This window comes from Corythoichthys intestinalis, chromosome 1 (assembly GCF_030265065.1).
Source record: "Corythoichthys intestinalis isolate RoL2023-P3 chromosome 1, ASM3026506v1, whole genome shotgun sequence".
NCBI classification, from domain to species: domain Eukaryota; kingdom Metazoa; phylum Chordata; class Actinopteri; order Syngnathiformes; family Syngnathidae; genus Corythoichthys; species Corythoichthys intestinalis.
This window is the reverse complement of record NC_080395.1, coordinates 4877718-4899888: the sequence shown is the minus strand read 5'-3', so window position 1 is coordinate 4899888 and position 22171 is coordinate 4877718. Positions and strand designations below refer to the sequence as shown.

Genomic DNA, 22171 nt, shown 5'->3' with positions numbered 1-22171 from the left:
AATGGTTTACAAGCTCAATAAGTCAGTGTCAAATACTGAGAGTCTCAAGGTGCGGTCAAACAAGAAACAAAAGCTTGAGGCTACGTCTACGCTAAGACGGATAATGGCTTTAAACGTGAAATTAGTTAAACTTTGGCCATGTCGGCCACACTAGTACAACACTTGTCCGGATACGTTGTTACACGGACAATTTGGGCGGGTAATATTACCCACTGCTTAATATGGACTGCTGTCTCCATACAAAAATTGGACACTAAGGAAGTGACGTCTTTTAGTGCGGCACGTTAGCATGGTAAATAATGGAGGTGGACGATCAAGACTGGCATTCCCACTCCTCTTTTCTTTTCCACAATCATTGTTTACAGTTTATCATCTGTAGTGTATGTTTTCGCGAGTCATTTCTGGCTCTTTTGATGAGTGCATCTGCCTCTCCTCCACCCCATAATTTTAAATGTGGTACCAGCCGGCTCGTTTGATCGACGTGAAGCGCTGATAATGCATTCACACATTTTTCTTGTACTTTCAAACGTGCGTCGCAATAATATGCTTCAATTTGGTACCCGTTGTTGGTCCTCCGATCGCGATCGTGGATCACACAGAAATGAGCGTTTTATGACAGAGCTCGTCTACCGCATAACGTCGGCTGCGCGGCTGGCCCCTCCCAAGTCAATGCCGACTGAACTGGAGTACCGTATATAAAAATGCATAAGGGAAAATGAAAACACAAAAAGTGAACTGCGTGGTACCCCCAGTCACAGAGGTGCACAATCAGTTTTTTCATGACATTTACGCCTGTCAAAACTGCCTCAACCGTGATGCACGAGCACTCATGGTTGCGACTTCCAGGAAATATACGCAGTGCCACACCATATGTTTCTATTTGTTATTTTCCTACTGGTGAGTGCGCAACTGAGCATCGACAGTAAGATCCCAAGTAACAAGATCAGACTTTTGTTGTTTTCTAAAGATTCATATCAGTAACAACCTGGCGACTGCTCGTAAAAACCAAGCATGCTCTCCCTTCACTCTAGCTCCCGCTAGATCACGTGTCAAACCGATTCCAGAAAGGGCCTAGTGGGAGCTGGATTTTGTTCCATCCGATAACGTGCAGAGAGTTTAACCAATGAACTTCCTGTTGAAACAAGCAGCACCTGACAAAGTTTCATTTTTTACACATGAAATGGTTTACGAGCTCAAGTTAATAAAAGTTGTTGTCCGCAGATATCCGATAGACGGTCACTTCGCTCACGCGTTTACAAGAAGGAAGGATGGCTCTGGACAGCAAGCGGAAGGAGCTGCTGTTGGGAACGCTGAAGGAGCTTGGGGAGGACGAGTTCGAGGAATTCAAGTTCTTTTCGGGCCTGCCTCAAAGCGTACAAGAAAACCCCAGCCGGGTGATCATTGCTAACGCACTGGTGAAGAAGCATGGCGAGAATACTCTGGAGGAGACCATCAAGATTCTGGAAAAGATCGGCAACAAGAACTTGGCCGAGATGCTGCGTGACAACGTGTTGGAAATAAAAGGTTAGTCCCCAAAGTAGCTTCAGGGGTTAGAACGCCGGTGACTTAAAAACTGTGGAAGTCAACCGTGAGACGAGGAAAAATGACTTGTCTGTTCTGGTTTGCATGAACCTCAGGTTGTACTGATTTAGTTGAGCCTCATTCTCAAATGCTCCCCCGAGTGTTCCTTCTACCCTGGCAGACAATCGGAGCTTTATCAGTTTTGATCAAAGTCAAAGACATTTGAAAAGCCTGTTTGTCTTGTCAATCAGCATGTAGAGCTCCTAAAAAAATAATGTGTTTCACTTCTTAAACTCATATTTCACAAAAGCAAAGTAGACTTTTAGCTGATTAACTTTCATCAAAAATGTTTCTTTCAAGTTGTAACATCTATGTCTCTGGTGGCTGTGTGCCCTGGGGTTGGGTTGTTTGCAGGGTTGTTGTTTTTTGTCCATAACAGCTCACCGCTGCTTTCTTGCAGGCGCCGTCTTCTCCATCCATGATGATGAACAGATCGATAGATTGAAGGCAGACCTGCAAGAAAAGCTGCATAGTTTATACAGCTTTGTTCCTGAGGGCAACACCGAGCGCTGGCAGCAGCAGCCTCTGGCAAACGTCTACACGGAGCTGGACATCACCTACGGGGCCGACGTCAGGCCCGACGAGCGACACGAGGTCCTTTAGATGGAGACGCGTGCCGCCGCGGCCAAGACGTCTATTCTGCCGTGCGACATCTTCAAAAGCCATGACGGGCAGCCGCGACCGATACGCACGCTGCTCACCGTCGGCTTTGCGGGAATAGGGAAAACCTTCCTGGTTCAAAAGTTAGTGTGCGACTGGGCCAGTGGGAATAAAAACCAGGACGTACACTTTATATTTCCCTTTACCTTCCGCGAGTTGAACTCCGACGAAGGAAAAAACTTTACGCTGGCCAAGCTCATCCGATGCTACATCTGTGAGAGCAGGCACATGAGCGAGGAGACTCTGAACATTATATTAGACGACCTGCAGAAGTCCGGGATACGGGACTACGAAAGCAGCCGGATCAAGATCTTGTTTGTCTTGGACGGACTGGACGAGTGCAAGTTCAAAATGGACTTGAAGAATGAGAAGAAAGTAGACATAGACGTGACGGTGGCCTACTCGCTGGAGATACTCCTGGCGCACCTCATCAAGAGGAACCTGCTTCCGTGCGCCCGGGTTTGGATCACTACGCGGCCCGCGACGGCCCGCGATATCCCTTCCGACCTCATCGACGGCAGAACCGAGGTGAGAGGATTCAGTGATTCCCAAAGGCTGGAGTACTTCAGGAAAAAATTTCAAAATGAGGAGCGTGTCATTGAGCACATCCGGAAAACACGCACCATCTTCATCATGTGCCACCTGCCCATCTTCTGCTGGCTCACCGCTACAGTTCTTCAGGATCATTTGGACAAAGGGAAGGAGGGAGAGCTTCCCACAACGCTGACAGACATGTACTCGGAGTATACTTCTAACCAGCTGGACAAGTCCAAGGAGAGACAGACAACCGATTACACCGATTACATGAAAGCGTTAGCAAAGCTGGCCTTTCACCACACCATGAGTAAGCAACAGATCTTCTACGACAAGGACCTGGCGGACAGCGGCTTTGATTACAGCCAAGCCGCAAAACACTCCGGAATATTTACCGAGGTGTTTAAGGAAGTCCGTCCGCTCAGAAGAAACCAACAGGGCAAGATGTTTCAGTTTGTCCATCTGACCATCCAGGAGTATCTGGCCGCATTCCACGTGATGATTTGCCTCTTCCACGACAACAAAAACATACTGGATGATTCAGAGCATGCATTTGAATGTGTTTCCCAAGAAGAAGAAAAATCAAAAGTATTAGAAGAAACAGAATCAGAAGATGGAGAAAAAGAATCAGAAGAAGAAACAGAAGATGAATGGGATTGGAAAATCACTGAGGTTCACCGGTCAGCTCTCCAGAAAGCCTCAGAGAGTGAAGGATACCTGGACATGTTCCTCCGCTTCCTCCTTGGCCTTTCCTTGCCGTGCAACCAGGAACTAGTGGGGGAACTTCTGAAGGCTCCTCAGGACTGGAGGCAAAACAAGTCAAAGAGTGTCAAATTGATCAAGGAAATGATTAAACGGAACACTCCAGAGAAGAACATCAACTTGTTCTACTGCTTAAACGAGCTGAAGGACGACTCTTTGCTGAAGCAGTTTCAGAAGGAAAATAGTTCATACGATATTGACTGGGACAACATGCCAAATGACATGTGGTCAGCCTTGGCCTTCTTTTTACTGACAGACGACGAAACCATGAAGTCCTTTTACCTGGCGAATTATTCCCGTTCGCCTTTGGGGCTCGAGAAACTGTTGGTGGTGGTCAAGGCTTCTCAACAATCAATGTGCGTGGTTTATAGTCTTTTTGCAGTGGGAAATCCAAAAGCACAATGGCAAATCCAAAAACAAGTGAAATAATTCACAAAACATAATGACTCAAGAAAAACAAAACAACTGCAAATCACAAAACGGCAAAAAAAAAAAAAAAAAGAATCTAAAAACAATTGCATATCACAGAACCCAACAACAAATCCGAAAAAGAAAGGAAACGAGCGCATTCACTCCCAAGGTTTGCTACCAAAGACTTATAGAAACAATCCTTCCGGTTCTTTCAACTAGTAATGCACGATAATACATTTTTCAACCGATAACCGACAATTTCCTCCTCTTCCCAGCCGATGATCGATAATGTCAAGCCAATAATTCTATTAAACGTTATATGTAAAATGTTAAAGTATACACAAGAGCAAATATTACTGTGTAAAAAAAAGAATTTTTTTGCTCGTGTTTTCAACATCAAATGTGAACAAGTAGTAAATTCCAACATCTAAATCATGACTGATTGTCTGACATTGTGTAATGGTAAACCTTTGGCAGCAATTACTTACAGTGTAAATACCTATGTAGCACAAAAATGCTTTTAAAAGTATGCCATTCCTAACATGCATATATAACATTACTACACTGCAAAAGCACACCTCCTTAAAACCAGTTAAATTCCCGTGTTTTCAGTATAAATCTATTGGAAATAAGTAAAATTGTCTGCCAGCGCTTCAAGTACATTTCACTCACTTAGATTTCTTGAAATAAGAAAAATAGCTAGCTGAACATAAGCTTAACAGCCTTATTTTAAGCAATACATTAATATATATCATCCTAAAAAACGTGTCTGTCAGAAATGTTCTGTATTCAAGAATAGGTATGGTTCAAAACATGATTGGAAAGCATTTTTCTCTTGATTTAGGTGAAAAATGACAAAGTTTTTTGAAAATTTATGACGACTTCATCATCTCCTCTTCATCACTCCTCCATGTCAACTCAAAGCAATTATCATAACGTTCCTTTAGACGAAGCCCTTAATTTTCGTTCTCCTTATTTCAAAGTTCTGATGTTTTTAAAATTTTGAGGAAACGGAAGGCTTCCAAAAATGCTGGCGCAGACCATCTAGATCCATATCTTCTTCAAATAAGTGCTCATTTTATCAGTCCATGTTTAGCTCACATTTTTAACCAAACCCTCCTTTCCGGCATCATCCCATCCCCTTGGAAAACTGCTACTGTAATCCCGCTACATAAAAATGGTGATATATCTCAGACTTCAATAATTACCGTCCAATATCCAAGCTTCCGTTTTTATCCAAAATTCTTGAATCATTGATCAATTCTCAACTACGTTCTTTTATTGACTCATCTAACATACTTTCGCCGCAACAATCTGGTTTTCGCCCAGGTCACAGTACAATTACAGCTTCAGTTTCTGTCCTAAATAACATTGTCTCCTTTCTTGATAATAAACAGTTCTGTGCTGCTCTTTTCATTGATCTTTCAAAATCATCCGATACCGTTGATCATAAAATTCTACTTCATAAACTACAGGCCATAGGTTTAGACCAGGGGTGTCCAAACTTTTTGCAAAGGGGGCCAGATTTGGTGTGGTAAAAATGTTGGGGGCCGACCTTGGCTGACGTCCTTTACATAGAACAATATATTTAAGGAAATTTTAGCAAGCCATTCTGTGTGTCACATTTGCTTTATTATTTATTTTTGGGTGCTGAAACAATTAATCGATTAACTTCAGTATTTGATTAAAGAAAAAAGATTCGAATTAAAATTTTGCTTCTTCGAGTATTCGTTTAATTAAAGTGATAAACTGCCCTCTAGTCTGCCTTATTTCACATGTCTGAATCCAGCTGCTCCATGTTAAAACCAACATAAGCCAAGTTTTTGTTTGAGCTAATGGTTTTTTTTTATGCATTCGTAATTTAGGTTATTGGTATATTTAACAGTTGTTTTTTTCTTTTTTTTTGTGGGAATATGTTTCTCAACCATTTGTCAAGAGCATTGTAAAAACAAAAAAACCGTTAGTGTTTTACAGCACTTAAGCTAGCAGACATTTGCTATGTAAGTTAGCCATTGTTCTTTTGTCGATCCTTATTTATTTTTTTATACCATTTGAGGCTCAGCTCAGGTATTTTAATTTTTCGTGTTCCTTATCCGATTACTCGATTATTCGAACTAACTACTTGATCGATTAATCGACTACTAAAATAATCGATAGCTGCAGCTCTAATTTTTAAAATGAGTAATTTCAACAATCTCGCAACTAGCCTTTGTGGCGCTCTCTCTCGACTCTCGGGCTCTTGCGAAATACTGCTCTTATATGTAATGTAATAATGCTGCTGTAAAATTAAACTAGCTTCAAGTTGCTTCAATTTCTCTCCCCTGTAATCTTTTCGTACATGACAGCGTGAACTATTTAAAAACAGCGCACTGTCTCTTTGCAAATGAGGCAGACACAGCTGTTGCGTATATTAGTGAAGAAATAGTCCTTTTTCCACCTATCCCTGAAGCATCGGCCATCGCAGTCAACAGTTTTTGTTGATTGTCGCCATTTTAGAAAATTGGGAGTAAAGAGTCACACGGGGTAATGTTGCTTAGAGTGCTGCTGCCTTTTAGTGGGTAAATGAGGAGCAGCACTTAGTGTGTAAGCTACTTCATATGCTGGTAGCAGTACAGCTGACCAATACCACCCAGTCTGTGCGGGCCAGATGTTAATGATTATTATGACAGAGGCTGGGGGCCGGATGAAATTTGACCAAGGGCCGCATTTGGCCCCCGGGCTGCTGACGATGTTCAATCAAGTCCACTTACTATTAAAAATGGGGTGCCACAGGAGTCTGTCCTTGGACCACTCCTTTTTACGTTAAACATTAATATTTTTCTTCCTAATCAATATTGTAATGTCCACTTTTTTGCTGATGATTGTATTCTATATGCGCCCGGTTTTTCCCCATCCCTAACTCTGACTCATTTACAGACTGCTTTTGATAGCTTACAAATATCTCTGAAGCGCCTGAGCCGGAGCGCCAGGCCTCAGTCTGGCCGTGGTGCTTAATGAGTTGAACCGGAGATGAGTGGGGCGGGGCTCCCCGAGACCGAGCCGCCAAAAGCGTCTCTCGATCGTCACAAGCCCTGTAGCTTAGCCTAGTTTATGTTTGTTTACGTTCACTTTAGCCTTCGCGCTAGCAGCAGCCTCGTATTCGTTCCAAATATCTTTGTGATGCATCTTTAAATGTCTGATCAGGTTAGTGGTGTTGCATGAGGACGCTTTCTTTCCGCCTCGTGGAACTTCTGCAGTGCATGTTTTTGCAGATGGCGAGAGCGCCGTTTGTTTCGCACACGGAAAAATCAACCCACGCTGGTGACAGAGCCGCCATGACATCCAACTACCTCAAACATGTCGCGTCACTCATGCATCAGGGGCTTCCGAGGGAGGAGGAGTTGAGGAGGCGGCGATGCAGAATTGGACAAAACTGCTTCGATTGCGCACAATTGGAGGCCAAATCAAGTATCTAATTATCGGATTCCATTATTGGTCGGATTGACGTTATAATTGCCATTATCGGCCGATATTTATCGGTAACCGATATTATCGTGCATCTTTACTTTCAACCGTTTGTAACTGAACAGAATCTCCAGAAAGCTACCAAAGGCGTATAGAAAAAGGAATTATTCCTGATCTTCAACTGCTCATTGCTGTAGAACGGAAAAGAGTTAAAAAAAAAAAAAGTTTGTGTAGCCATCAAACACGATACTCTGTAGTGCTTGACAAGTCAGCCAAAATCATCGCAAATGAACAGAAGGCGATGTCTTCTGAAAAACGGCTGGGAGTGAATGAGTTAGGAAACCGGAAATGGTTGGCACTAGTGCCGAAATTGACTCGCGGCTGTTTGGACGAGAGGAAAAAGTCATTTCGAGAGGCCTCTTTTGATAATGGTTTTGTGTGATTCATCGCGAGGATTTCATGCTGCTCATCGAGATGAACATTTTTCATTGCTGGGCAGCCCTAATTTCAATGTATATGGCGACAAAGAAAATGTTGACCTGAAGTTCATCCTGAAACACTTGCAAATTCATAATCTTGAATGCGTCGAAATTCGAGGAAATTCCGAATGTCAATCTTGAATGTAAAAAAAACCCCAAAAGGAACGATTTACTCATCGCGGTGGGACGAGATGAACGGCCTTGTTGACGACATCCAAAACAAATGAAGACTGCATCACAGCCAGCATATTAGCGTTCCTGTTGCTCACTTCCTCACTTAAAAATAAAATGCAAAATATCGATAAAAGGATTAGTTTTCAGATTTGTCATTGGGTTTTGGTTTTTTATTTGTCATCTTGAAATAGAATCTGTGATTATTAATCAAAGCAGCATACTAAAGTCAGCAGGTTTTATGTTATACTCACGTCTTCCTCCTGTCTGTGTGTTCCAGTCTATATGATTGTCACCTGGACAAAGGTAGCTGTCACCTGCTGGCTTCCGTTCTCAGCTCTCCATCCAACCTGAAGCATCTGGACCTGTCCGAGAACGATCTGTCTGACGAAGGGGTGGAGATCCTCTCAAAAGGACTGGCCAGCCCAAACTGCACCTTAGAAGAGCTCACGTAAGGACCTGTTCCTGTTCATAATCTTCTGTGGTTCCGGTCGACCAATAGATAGAATCACTGCTGTTATTAGCAAAAAGAACGATTCACTCAATGTGGTCGAACGAAACAAACATCCTTGTTGACGACATCCAAAACTAATAAAGACTGTCACAGCCAGCACATGAGCGTTCCTCTTGGTGACATCATGACTAGAAAATACAATCCATCATATCGATAAGACGATGAGTTTTTTTCAGATTTGTCACAGGGCTTTGTAATTTGCTCTTTTGTATATTTCTGATGTATATTTCTATACCTTGAATTCAAATCTATTATTGTTATTCAAGGGAGCGGACTAAAGTCAGCAGGTGTTATGTTTGGCTCACGACTTCCTCCTCCTTGTTTGCTCCAGTCTAGTCGGTTGTAACCTGGACAAAAGCAGCTGTCACCCGCTGGCTTCCGTTCTCAGCTCTCCATCCAACCTCAGGCATCTGGACCTGTCCGAGAATGATCTGTCAGACGAAGGGGTGGAGAACCTCTCGAAAGGACTGGCCAGCCCAAACTGCATCTTAGAGTCCCTCACGTAAGGAGCTGCTCCCGTTGGTAATCTTCTGTGGTTCCGGTCCAGTTATCAATGGAATGCTGTTATTAGCAAAAAGAACGATTCACTCAATGTGGTCGTATGAAACAAACTTCCTTGTTGACGACATCCAAAACTAATAAAGACCGTCCAGGGCCGGCCCAGGCCATTTGGGGGCCGTAAGCAAAATAATGCAAAGGAACCCATTTTTTGGGCCACCATTTCGTCACAGTGTACTGTGAAACCCATACATGCAATCCAACCCAAACGTCCATATTTTGTCAGATTTTGTTGCACTGCATACTTCAAACTTCTCACCCCAAATGATTGTCAGTACTTCCAGTAGATAGTGCCAAACCTTTTTCTAAAAGAGGAAAGAAAGAAGTTAAGGAAGAACTTTTATTTTTTAAGCTTGTAATCAAGTATCAAAACTCACAAAAATCAAATGAAGCAAACTGTAGTAAACCGAATAGAAATTAAACAATTGCCAGATAGGGGGTCCCCTTGTGGTCAGGGGCCCTAAGCAGCTGCATAGTCTGCGTATAGACCCTACCCACCGACGTCACAAAATCACGTTGTATGGTTCCGCCCCCTTGTCCGTCATTTTTTGTCTGTATTATCAATGGTCTCAATTGATCGAGCAATTTATAATGCATTTCATGGAAGACCCGGTGCTTTCGGATGCCGTAAACTCACTTGATGCGTTGCATAAAAGGCGTTATGTGGAAAAGCTTCAGTTTATCCATTCGCCAGATCCATATTTGATGCCTAAATCGATGTTTTTTGACCCGCTGTCTCCGCCGTATTTGCCTGACATCTGCTACGCTGACATTTACAATTATCTTGTCCACACAAAATCAGCCTATTCTCACGAAAATTTGAAAAACTTCAAGAGCTTGGACGCTTATAAATACTTCGTTGCTGGTTGGGTGAAACGTCCACGAAAATTCGGCAGGAATCTATCTTGTGCTTGGAAAGGTGAGTTACGAAATTTTCAATTCAAAATCTTTTGTTATTGCTAACATCCACTGTCAAGTCTAATGTATTTCATGTCGTTTGTCAATGGAGTTAGGGCTTTTTATGTTTATATGGTTTAGCGATAGCACTCTCACTACATACATACGTGTATGTTGTCGGCGATTAGCCTAGCAATGATCTTAATTGTGGTTGTCAGCCCCAAACCCTCTAAATATATATTAAATGCATCTTACCAGATATAAAACGACTACTACATAATCTGTGGTAATCGTTTGGAGCCCAGTTTTCTCGTCGAATTGCAGCAGCCCATCTCGCTCTCTTCTCTCCGGGTCTCTCGGAATCCGGTAGAACTTCAAGTCTCTCCGTCTTCTCCGTCTATCTTCTCTGTTATTGCAACCGACCGCCACACACGCATTCACCATTTTGATTATTAATGTTAACGAGCAGAAAAACACGTCGTAAATAGGAGGAATGTACGTAGCTGTAACAGGGAAACATGATGTGTTGACGGACAATTGGGCGGCACCAGTCAGGAGGAAGGAGTTGTGACGTCACGTGGGTAGGGCCTATAGGCTGGGCCCTGAGACCGTCACAGCCGTTCCTGTTGATGACAGCATATCATATCAATAAAACGATTAGTTTTTTCAGATTTGTCACAGGGTTTTGTAATTTGCTCTTTTGTATATTTGTCATCTTGAATTCAAATCTATTATTGTTATTCAAGGGAGCGGACTAAAGTCAGCAGGCGTTATGTTTGGCTCACGTCTTCCTCCTGTCTGTGTGTTCCAGCCTAACCAGATGTCACCTGGACAAAGGCAGCTGTCACCTGCTGGCTTCCGTTCTCAGCTCTCCATCCAACCTGAAGCGTCTGAGCCTGAGCCGGAACGATTTCTCAGACGAGGGGGTAGAGATCCTCTCTAAAGGACTTGCCAGTCCACACTGCAAATTACAGTCCCTCAGGTAAGGAGCTCCTCCTGTTCATAATCTTCTGTGGTTCCGGTCCAGTAATCAATGGACTCACTGCTGTTATGAGCAAAAAGAACGATTCACTCAGTGTAGTCGTACGAAACAAACGTTCTTGTTGACGACATCCAAAATAAATGAAGACTGTCACAGCCAGCACAAGAGCGTTCCTGTTGGTGATTGACAATAGAATACATCATATCGATTTGGCGTATGGTCTCAATATTGGTAGGGATGATATAACAACACAACCTGCATGTACAGTACACTTTTTGCTGTGGACGGGACACGATAAGACCAAACAGATTGTGTGAACAGCGGCCAGGGCTACATTTCTCACCAATAAGAATTGAATTAATTGATAGGCTAAATGATAAATGCAAAATACATCTGTATTGACTGAGACTAACTTACACACTGCAAATTTACAGTATAACGTGTTGTTAATCTGTTCATGTTTCTGAAATCTAGTAGAAAAATTTTCTTTATCTTGTTTTGAGTTTTAAAGGCTAGTTAACAGATTAATGTGTCAGATTCTTACATTTACCTTTAGAAAATATTACCACTTGTTCCTATTAGGCCAATCAGTCGGTCATTTTTCACCTAAATCAAGAAAAAATGCTTTCAAATAATGTTTTGAACAATATATGAATGAAGAACATTTCTGACAAGTTTTTTTAAGATTAAATATAGACGCTTTTTGCTTAAAATAAGTCTGTTAAGCTTATTTTCAGCTAGCTATTTTACTTATTTTAGAAAATCTGATTAAAATTTACTTGAAGCACTGGCAGATAATTTCACTCATTTCTCGTAGATTTACTGTTAGGTTTTGTGTTTGTTTTCTCCTAGTTTGACTTGTCCCTGTGATTGCCCATTGCTCTCACCTGTGTGTGTTGTCCCAGTGTATCCTGCAATCATCATCCACCTGTGTTACCCAGCTGTTCCTCGTCTCTTTACCCCTTGTCTCCGTGTGTGTATATAAAGACCCAGTTTCTTGTCACTCCTTGTTGCGTCATTGTCTATGTCCTTGCCAAAGTCAAGACCCGTCCAAGCCCTCGTGTACCTGTCCATCCGTTTACGTAAGTTTTGTTGATCCATAGTCCTTTTGTTTAAACTTTGTGATTTTTGTTAGTTATTATTAAAACGTTTTTTTTTTTAGTTCACTGCCTCCTGCCTTGCATTTTTGTTTCACTGCTTTTGGGTCCACACAACCTGCCTTCCCGCGCATTCCCTGACATTTACACTGATTTAAACCTTTGTTTTCAAAAAACTACAAAAGAAACATTTTGAAAACTTCCAGAATAAATGTCTGGATTTCATTCGGAAATTTAAATTGCAATATTTGAACAGAAATTTGTGTATTAACATACAAAAATACAAAATTGTTAATCATCTCTTAACTATCCAGGAATGCAAAAAAATAAACATTTGACTTAATACCATTCAAAATTGTCTGTATAAATAGACCAAATACAACAAAAATTCTTAGTCAGGGAACAACAAAAATAAATAAAAAGGAGCCTTCCTTTCGGTAAAGCACGACTGCTTTTGTCCACAAGCACAGCCAAACTCAACAAAAAAATGAAAGCTCCCTTGGGCTGCTTAAGACCACATAAGCAAGATAAAAATTGGGAAGAAAGGGGCAAACCTTGATTCACTACATTTCTTACAGCTGAGCAGAGTTCCTTATTTCTCAGTTTAATTAACGTTAGGATAGTCGAATACACATACAGGAAGACACTTCTCCTGAAGTATGGAGGTAGATTTGTGTCTTTATTATTCAATCAAAAAAAAAAAGCTGCCACAACAACAACAAAAAAGGTCGCTTCAATCGAAATATATTTTCAATTAAAAAAGTCACTTCGATTAAAAAAAAAAAAAAAAAAGGTGTTTGAATGCAAAAACTAAATTTGAAACTCAAAAAAACCTTTTCTTTGATTATTTTTTTTTTGATTGAAACAGCTTTTTTGATTGAAGTCACGTAGTTTTGCGGTTGGGCCACATTTTGGCTAGGACATCTGTGTTTTTATTATCTAATCAAAAAATAATTTGCTTCAAACAAGAAAAAAATATTTTCAAAAGAAAAAGCACTTCAATCAAAAATGACAAATTTTCAATCATAAAAAATTTTTTGGGAATGCGAAAAAATATTTGAAACTCGGAAATTTGCATTTGAACACTTCATTTTTCATTGAAACTGTTTTCTTTGATTGAAGCAATCCTTTTTTGCGTTTGGGCCATGTTGCGGGTAGGACATTTGTGTCTAAATCATTCAATCCCAGGAAAAGTTGCTTCAATCAAAAAACTATTTTCAATCAAAGAAAAAAATCATTTGCAAAAATAAAATTGCCCTCCCCTAAAAAAAAAAAAAAAAAAATATATATTTTTAATTGAAATTATATATATATATATATATATATATATATATATATATATATATATATTTTTTTTTTTTTTTTTATTGAAGTGTCACATTTTTTTGGAGAGCAAAAACTTTTGAACTCATTTATTTGAAGCACTAAAAGTTTTGAATGCACTTTTTTTAAGTAAAAAAAGTTTTGATTGAATCACTTTGACACAACGATCCAATTTTGCCGCTACTTCCGACATATTTAAGTTCAAAACTTTTTGCTCTCCCAAAAATGTGACACTTCAAAAAAAAAAAAAAAACTTATAAAATATATATGATATTTTTAATTGAAATATATATATATATATATATATATTTTTTTTTTTTTTATTGAAGTGTCACATTTTTTGTACTTCCGACATGTTTAAGTGACAAGTGACTCCGCCAATGGCGTAAGCCATAAAAGCATGATGAAGCAAGAATAATGGCCACCAGGGTTCCAGCCAGCCATCGGACTTGGCTTGGCTCGGAGCCTGCTGCTTAATGTGATTCAACACGGGAAACTTGACCCGCTGCCCTGACGTGACGGATGGCAATCGGCGTTCAACCGGGGTGTCGCGACGTGCCGGTACAGGGGTGTAAAGCCTCGTGTCTTAAGCGACCGACCGCCGGGGCGGGGATGTGACATCGGTATCTCACCGGAGTGCCCGCGACAGTACGGTGCCCTGTCGCGGCACACTGGTGGGACCCCGAGATCACCTCCTTGGAGGGTCCCGTGTCGCGGAATGGTCATCATGCTTTTATGGCTTACGCCATTGGCGGAGTCACTTGTCACTCAAACATGTCGGAAGTAGCGGCGAAGTTGGATCTTTGTGTGAAAATGATTGAATCAAAACTTTTTCTACTTCAAAAAAAAAAAAGTACGTTCAAAACTTTTAGTACTTCAAATGAGTTCAAAACTTTATGCTCTACAAAAATGTGACACTTCAAGAAAAAAAAAAAAATATTTCAAATTAAAAAAATATTTAAAAATATATATATATATTTTAAGGTAATGGCAATTTTATTTTTGCAAATGATTTTTTCTTTGATTGAAAATAGTTTTTTTTTTGATTGAAGCAACTTTTTCTGGGATTGAATGATTTAGACACAAATGTCCTACCCGCAACATGGCCCAAACGCAAAAAGGATTGCTTCAATCAAAGAAAGCAGTTTTAATGAAAAATGAAGTGTTCAAATGCAAATTTCTGAGTTTCAAATATTTTACGCATACAAAAACTTTTTTTCTATGATTGGAAATTTTTCATTTTACATTGAAATGATTTTTTTTTTTTGAATTTTTTTTGTTTGTATGAAGCAACTTATTTTTTGATTGAATATAAAGACACAAATGTCCTAGCCAAAATATGGCACAAACTAGGGCTGGGCGATATGGCCTTAAGCACGTATCACGGTAAATTGAGCAGATTTACCTCGATAACGATAAATGACGATAAATTCGCCCAAGCGGACCGTTATATAATTTGAAGATCTGAATAAATTCATGAAATACAGATGAACCGTTTCGTATTGTACATGCAGTCTAAACATTAAGTATATAAAAATTCATTGTAAACAATAAGAATTCAAGTATGAACATTTCTAACAGCTTGTATGGCTTGAACAATGGACATTGTCAAAATCAATATGCCTGTGCAAACATGTCTTTGTAACACAAATAAATTACAGCTTGAACAGTACACTTCAAAAAGACAATTTGTTGTTAATGGCTGCAGTGACATAATTACTCAACACAAGTGTTTACTTCAAGGTTTCAGTTTTTTTTTTCCCCCAGTGCATTTTTAATTCATGCAAGCACACATGAACCCCCACACAGACACACATACATTAAAGCTATATTGATCTTCTGCAAAGGGAATATTTAAGATTTTATGATGGGAGTAATGACACAGAATTAAGCACATACAGAAAAATAGCTGGGGCAATTAAACGGTCATATTATAATTTTTACTGTTGGATTGTACTTTATGCTAAATGCTTTACCATCACAAAAGCTATCGGAGAAATCACACATAGAGACACAAAATAATGTGACTTACTAATTGCTAGATGCAGTCCGTGCCCAATCCACTCATTAAGTTTAGCCGTTTCGACGAGGTTAGAGGTGCTATCCGACTTCATCACGTTCATTTGTAGCGTTAACCGCTAGCGTTAGCCGCTAGCGTTAGCCTGTGGCGTGGCTACCAGTAGAAAGCACTGAAAGCACCCTGTCCGGAAATCGTGAGAACAAGGGAGGACAGTGGGTGAACCCCCGTCTGGATGCCGCCAAGAGTCTACTTAGTGTCGGGTGAAAGTTTGGCGAACCTCCCTTAAGCCGCACTCCATCGCGTTTGCTTGTAGCATTAGCTGCTAGCGTTAGCCTACCGGGCTTCTGTTTGTTTGGCTTCCTGATAAACCTGTGACTCCATACGTAAGCACACTGACTGCTTTCTTAAAGGGGAATGAACATAGCCGGACAACACAGCGTCAAAGCGGGATAAAAAGGCTGCATTTTCTTGTTTCATTAAATTACCGAATTCACCGATATGGTCAAAATTACGTCAGTCATCGTGAAGAACTTCGGTACCGGTAAATTTTCGGTTTACTGCCCTGCTCTAGCCCAAACGCAAAACTACATTACTTCAATCAAAAAAAGAAAATTCAATCAAAGAAAAAGTTTTAATACTAAGGGGTTGTGTGATATCAATAAAACTGTTATGTGGCAAGATAACAAATATTAATAAAGTTAACAAAAAAATCAATCACATTCATGAGCAATTATCGAAAATTACGAACATTTCCGAAAGTATTCCGGAAACAGCCGAGTGGGGCGGAGTCGTCACAACAAGGAAACAAAAGGTCGAGGCGGGTGCCATCGTTGTTTATCGACGAGAGTTGTGTTTGTGTTTTATAAAAAAATCGCTAAAATGGTTCAAACCTGTTCTGCTATGTGCTGTACAAATAGCCATTTGTCGCAATGTAGTACCCATGAGTTCCTAAAAGCAAGAAAAAGAGCTGGACCACGAAGACAATGAGTAAAGTTCGTCCGTGCTAAGAGGGCTAATTTTGCAGACCCGGCCTCCGGCACGGTTTTTTGTGGTGAGCATTTTACACCTGAAAACTATTCGAACTATGGACAAATGAAATCAGGTTTTGCCAAGAAATTGCTGCTGAAAGCAGATGCGGTGCATAAATTATCGCTCGTAAAATATATAGAACAAATCCTCTAATCCCATTCATATTTGTGTCGGTTGGCAGAGCGAAAACCGATGATAGCACAATAAATGATCATTATTCTATACATTATTTTGCGGTCACGGTGTATCAGCTTCACAAAAAGAAATGCAAAACAAACCATTCGGTGTTTCCCCACATGATCTGTTGCCAGCGTTTCATCAGTGTGATTGCTCCCCTCAATGATCCTTTCATTAGGCTGCATTAGCTTACGTTTGGGCTCAAATTGATAATCCAAACACCAAAGAAAGGTTCATAACTCTCCTCGGGACCTCATCGCTGCAACGAGAAACAAAATTGTCCGCCATCATTGCCGCCATTCAGTACTAAGCACTGAGCCGGGTGTTTCCTTGTTGTTACGTCACGCACACAATATGCTAGATTTCCGGGATCTCGTGCGCTGGTCGTTTTAGCATGACAATCGATCCAAATTTCTATCATTTTCTTGGTGTTGTGATGTGTGTAATTACATGTAGTGGCATGATACGAATCCAAAAGGCATGAGTTTATGGATAATTGATGGAATATTAGCATTTACCCAGGTGTTGTAATACCCTTTAAATGCATATTTTTTCTTTCAAATTTATTTTTGCATTCAAACACTTTTTTTTTGATTGAAGTGACTTTTATTTTGATAGAAAATATATTTTGATTGAAGTGACTTTTTTTGGGGATAAAATAATAGACACAAATCTACCTCCATACTGAAGCAGTTTCCTTATCAGTTTGGCAACTTCACACAGTTTAATGTAATGGTAATGCTAAACTGAGATGCAGGTCGGACTTTCAGTAGCAAAATTAGTGCTGCGTTATCCCACCTTTTCACTTTTGAAATTACTTATAGCGGCTGCCGGCTGGAAAAACAACAACTTCTAATTAGGCTAGGTTCATACAGCAGGTCTTAATGCACAATTAGAGTTTGAATTTTCGTCATATCTGTTTTTTTGGGCGTGCCCGTTCCGACTGCCTTTGTCCATTGAGCACATTCAAGTGTTACGCATGTGCATTAACTCGCAGTCCGACAGGCGCTGAGCGAACGGACCCGCATGCGCAGAAGCATCAAAACAAATGACTACACATGCTGGCTCTGCATCATTCTAGGGTGATCATATTTTTATTTCCAAAAAGAGGACACAAATAAGAATCATAAATAATCCCTGTTTAGTCTTATACTCAACGTTTATATGGATTGATTAAACGCATGCACTGTGTGTGTGTACGTCGTGCACGCACACACATACGGTCAGTTTGCCCCGACTCTTGGCCATGGAAGCGATACTGAAATAGAGTACTGCTCATTTACCACACAGAAAGAAAACTGAGCATTCTCAGCCTTGACCCATGATTTTATTTTTTTTTCCTGACTGTTGTCAAGCTCGCCTCTTCCCAGAAAGCCGAGTTCAAGCTAGGCGCTAAAGCCTAGGTCGCTGCCGTCCTCCGTGCCTGTCGCTCTTTGCTGATGCAATTGTTGCATGAATTCCCACTTGGGAAACTTGACAGTTCAGACCGCCGCCACGTTCTGGAAAACTGTGGGCCAGATCAGATTTAAACCACATACGCAAGTGACCCAGATCGGATTTGAAATGGTCCACTTCTATGCGACATGTCCCGTTCAGACCGTCAACCTAATAATGCCTCACTCGAGTCGGAAAAACACGAAAAAATCAGATTCGTGCATTAAGACCTTAAGAACTTAGCCTAATATCCCTCCTCTTCAAAGCGGGCAGAGGAGGCGGACACATGTCGACATGTAACGTAATTCTGTACTGTGAGAGAGTGGGAATCATCAGCCAATCAAACGTGCGTTTGAGGAAAAAAACGGACTGGCTCATTAACAAGTGAGGGGTAAATGTTGGGGTAAATGTAAGTGATAATAATGAAAATAATTCACTTAATAATGGTAGGGTTAATTCTATCGTTACATCATATAGGAAGACAATCTATATGAGCTATATAACTGAACACATTATATAATGCAAATGAGGTTGCTTAAAAGCTGGTAGGTACAATTCGAGCATCCTGAAAAGTTGGTAGCGTTTTGTCCCTACCATCCCTATGCAAAGCTCCGCCCTTGGATAAAACGATTAGTTTTTTTTCTGATTAGTCACAGGGTTTTGTGATGTGCTGTTTTGTTTGTCATCTTGAAATAAAATCTATGATTATTATTCAAAGCAGCATACTAAAGTCAGCAGGCGTTATGTTTGGCTCACGTCTTCCTCCTGTCTGTGTGCTCCAGTCTATGGAATTGTAAGCTGGGAAAAGGCAGCTGTCACCCGCTGGCTTCCGTTCTCAGCTCTCTATCCAACCTGAAGAGTCTGGACCTGGGCGGGAACAATCTGTCGGACGAAGGGGTAGAGATCCTCTCGAAAGGACTGGCCAGTCCACACTGCAAGTTAGAGTCCCTCGAGTAAGGAGCTCCTCCTGTTGGTAATGTTCCAAGCTCCCTTCCTGACTTCACGCAGTTATATCATTTGTTGCAGGCTGATATATTGCAAGATCACGGATAAAGGATGCGTTTTTTTGGCCGAGGCGCTCAAGTTGAACCCCTCCCATCTTCAAGTGCTGAATTTAAATGTCAATGAAATAAAAAAAAAAGGAAAGGCGGTCTTATTGGACGTCCAAGAGGATCCCAGCTATTGCCTGAAGGCTGTCTGGTAGGATCAAAACAATGTTGCTTGTCCGAGTGTTCATGGTTTCCGCTAGAATTTTTTTAAGCTGTGGTGGTGGTGTGCTGCAAATCCTTTCATATCATGACGAATAGGATTTTTTTTTTTTTTTTTTATGACATTTATTTTTTTCCAAGAAAAACCACAACCAAGATCTATTTGCAAAGTTTGCATCCTGCCTGCACTTGATTTTTAAAAACAATTTGAAGGCTCTTTCATGAAGAAAATCAGCAATAGGTGGTCCGTATATAATCAATGTGATGCGTGCTACCAGATTGTCCCCAGCTGGTTCCTCAGGTCTGTCTTCACCTACACACAAGAAAAAGATATAGGAAATGGAGACACACAAGCATCTCTAATTTACATACACATTGTTTTACGAAATGTCAAGGTTCGCAGTGAGTCAGCTACAGACTCACTTTTGCGAAATAGACAATGTTTATTGATTAGAAATTGCAAATAAATGAAATCTATTGATTACAATCCCACAAAGGCAAGCAAAAAACAAGCATAACACAGAATAACCACAACGCTAGGTCTAAATTGTCACTTGTCATCACCTAAGACCCCCACGATGCAGTTAAAATACATACAAGCACAAGAAACAATGGCACTAGATATATTCATTGTCGAAGCTAAAACACCCCCACGCCACCGTTAAAGCACAACGAGTTCCCTGATAATGAATCAAGCGCCTACCTGTCGACAATGAGCGGAGAGCCAAACGCTCCTGGTCTGAGCATTCAACGAACCACGCAAAGCGATCACATTAATCCTCTGGCACACTCTGACGTGACCCGGAAATGTCCGGCTTTTTATTGGCACATGCCACGTGAGAACAGAGATGGCCAGCTCCTGCTCTCAGGATGCACGCTGCCTGCCCAAAAATGGCAATCTTAACATGTTTTGCTCAACCTCTTAAGGAGATGAGTCTCGTGTCCAAATATGATTGGTTCACTCGTTGTACTTTTTAGCAGCAGATGGTTCGTATCAGGTAACTTGGTAACCATAGCAATGAGCTAAACAGCGTCAAAGTAGCGGGCATAACCTGAGAAGAAGTTGTACAGTCAGTCCAAAAGAACGTGTGCACATAAAAACAGCAATACACAGTTACTCTCAAAGGCAGTTATTGCTATATGTGTGTGCAGTTATTGCTATATGTGTGTATTTATATATGTGGAACACAATTCGGGTCACAAAAAGGTCACAAGAAAGGTACAAGTGTTTTTCTCCATTCACACATAAACTGGATTAGCCATCTGGACAGTGTTTCAAATCCATGTTTTCAAAGATTACGTGAGTCAATTCAGTTTAAGTCAAAACTGAAGTGTCTTTGAGGGAGTTACTTTTCTGATTGTTATAAAGTTAGTCCCTTGTGCAAACTGATATAAAACTATATTTGTTTCAATGAGATAAAAAAAATAGTTATTTCAATACAAATTCACCATCTGTTTTGTAATTTTTGGGACAAGGGCTGTGCCAAGTTATAAACAAACCTTTTTTAACACCGTACCTTAACCCTTTAAGACCTAAGCCTATTTTGGTCGAATTTGCATGCCTCTAATGTTGCCTTTATATCTCAAAGAAAAAAAATGTTCTCAATGGCCAGGTTGGGTCCCTTTTTTCAGGACACCAAAATCTTCATATCCAAACTGTTGTTTTCTTCACCGACCAATGATAATCAACATTTTAGAAAATTTGTAATGTTGAGGTCCCATTGACAACCACACATGCTCGACCAACCGTTTTGAAGCTTGATCATATTTATTCAACTTGCTAGGATAAACATGCAACAGAACAAAATAAGACAATAGTTTTATGTTTGACAATTCAACACAAACAGCAGGTATGGTCATAGGCGTTTTTGGCCTTTATATACAGTGTAAAGTGGGGAATATATATATATATATATATATATATATATATACTGGACTGTCTCAGAAAATTAGAATACACAATATTCTAATTTTCTGAGACAGTCCTGTATATTGTTCTATGTAAAGGACGTCAGCCAAGGTCGGCCCCCCACATTTTTACCACGCCAAATCTGGTCCCCTTTGCAAAAAGTTTGGACACCCCTGCTTTAAATGGTGGATTAATGTACAGGACTGTCTCAGAAAATTAGAATATTGTGTATTCTAATTTTCTGAGACAGTCCAGTATATATATGTGTGTGTGTGTGTGTGTGTGTGTGTGTGTGTGTGTGTGTGTTTGTCTTTGCTACATTGTGGGGACCAACACCTGACAGCCCAGTCATAGTGTGGGGACCAAAAAACTTGTGGGGACCAAAACCCTGGACCCCACAATTTTTATCATTGATATAGTGATAAAATGACTAGATAGACGTTCTGTCAAAATTTCAGCGCTTTACCCACAATACACGAAAACCAACTTTTTTGTGTGAAGTGTGTGTGCTCAGTGCTGCCCCTGTAGACAGAACATGGTACTGCATCTACACACAGTTACGCACACTTTCACACACTTGTCTTGTTTTTATGCCATTGTGTGGACATACACAGAACAAACTTGTCTTGTTTTTATGTCATTGTGGGCACACACAGATCACCCAGTTTTTTATCTGTTGTGGGGACACATTGCGCAACTACAATAATACAAAAATCCCTCTCAGGTAAAAGCTTTAATATATACAACACTTTGAGTTATATAAATTATGTGTATTAAAACTTATACATTCATTCACAAGACACCTTCGCGTTTTTTAACAAACTTTTGCGGATCTTTCCCAACAGATGAAAGCGTAAAATGATCCAATTTTTCAAGCCATGGGTGAAAGGTGTAGGTGGTTCATTACCATTTTATGCTTATGAATACACGAGATGATATCTCGAAAATGTTTCATGCACATCTCAACGTTTATTCAAATAA

General features: G+C 40.4%; 1 protein-coding gene across 1 annotated transcript in view; it reads left to right on the top strand.

Annotated features, from left to right (window-relative positions):
- Positions 1-22171, top strand: part of LOC130920792 (NACHT, LRR and PYD domains-containing protein 12-like) — a 53706-nt gene that overhangs the window by 1225 nt on the left and 30310 nt on the right. Inside the window, exons 2-8 of the mRNA XM_057844254.1 lie at positions 1222-1524; positions 1982-3893; positions 8323-8493; positions 8888-9058; positions 10823-10993; positions 18856-19026; positions 19100-19273. Coding sequence (XP_057700237.1) covers positions 2185-3893; positions 8323-8493; positions 8888-9058; positions 10823-10993; positions 18856-19026; positions 19100-19273 — 2567 coding nt within the window. The 5' untranslated portion in view covers positions 1222-1524; positions 1982-2184. The remainder of the gene's footprint in view (positions 1-1221; positions 1525-1981; positions 3894-8322; positions 8494-8887; positions 9059-10822; positions 10994-18855; positions 19027-19099; positions 19274-22171) is intronic.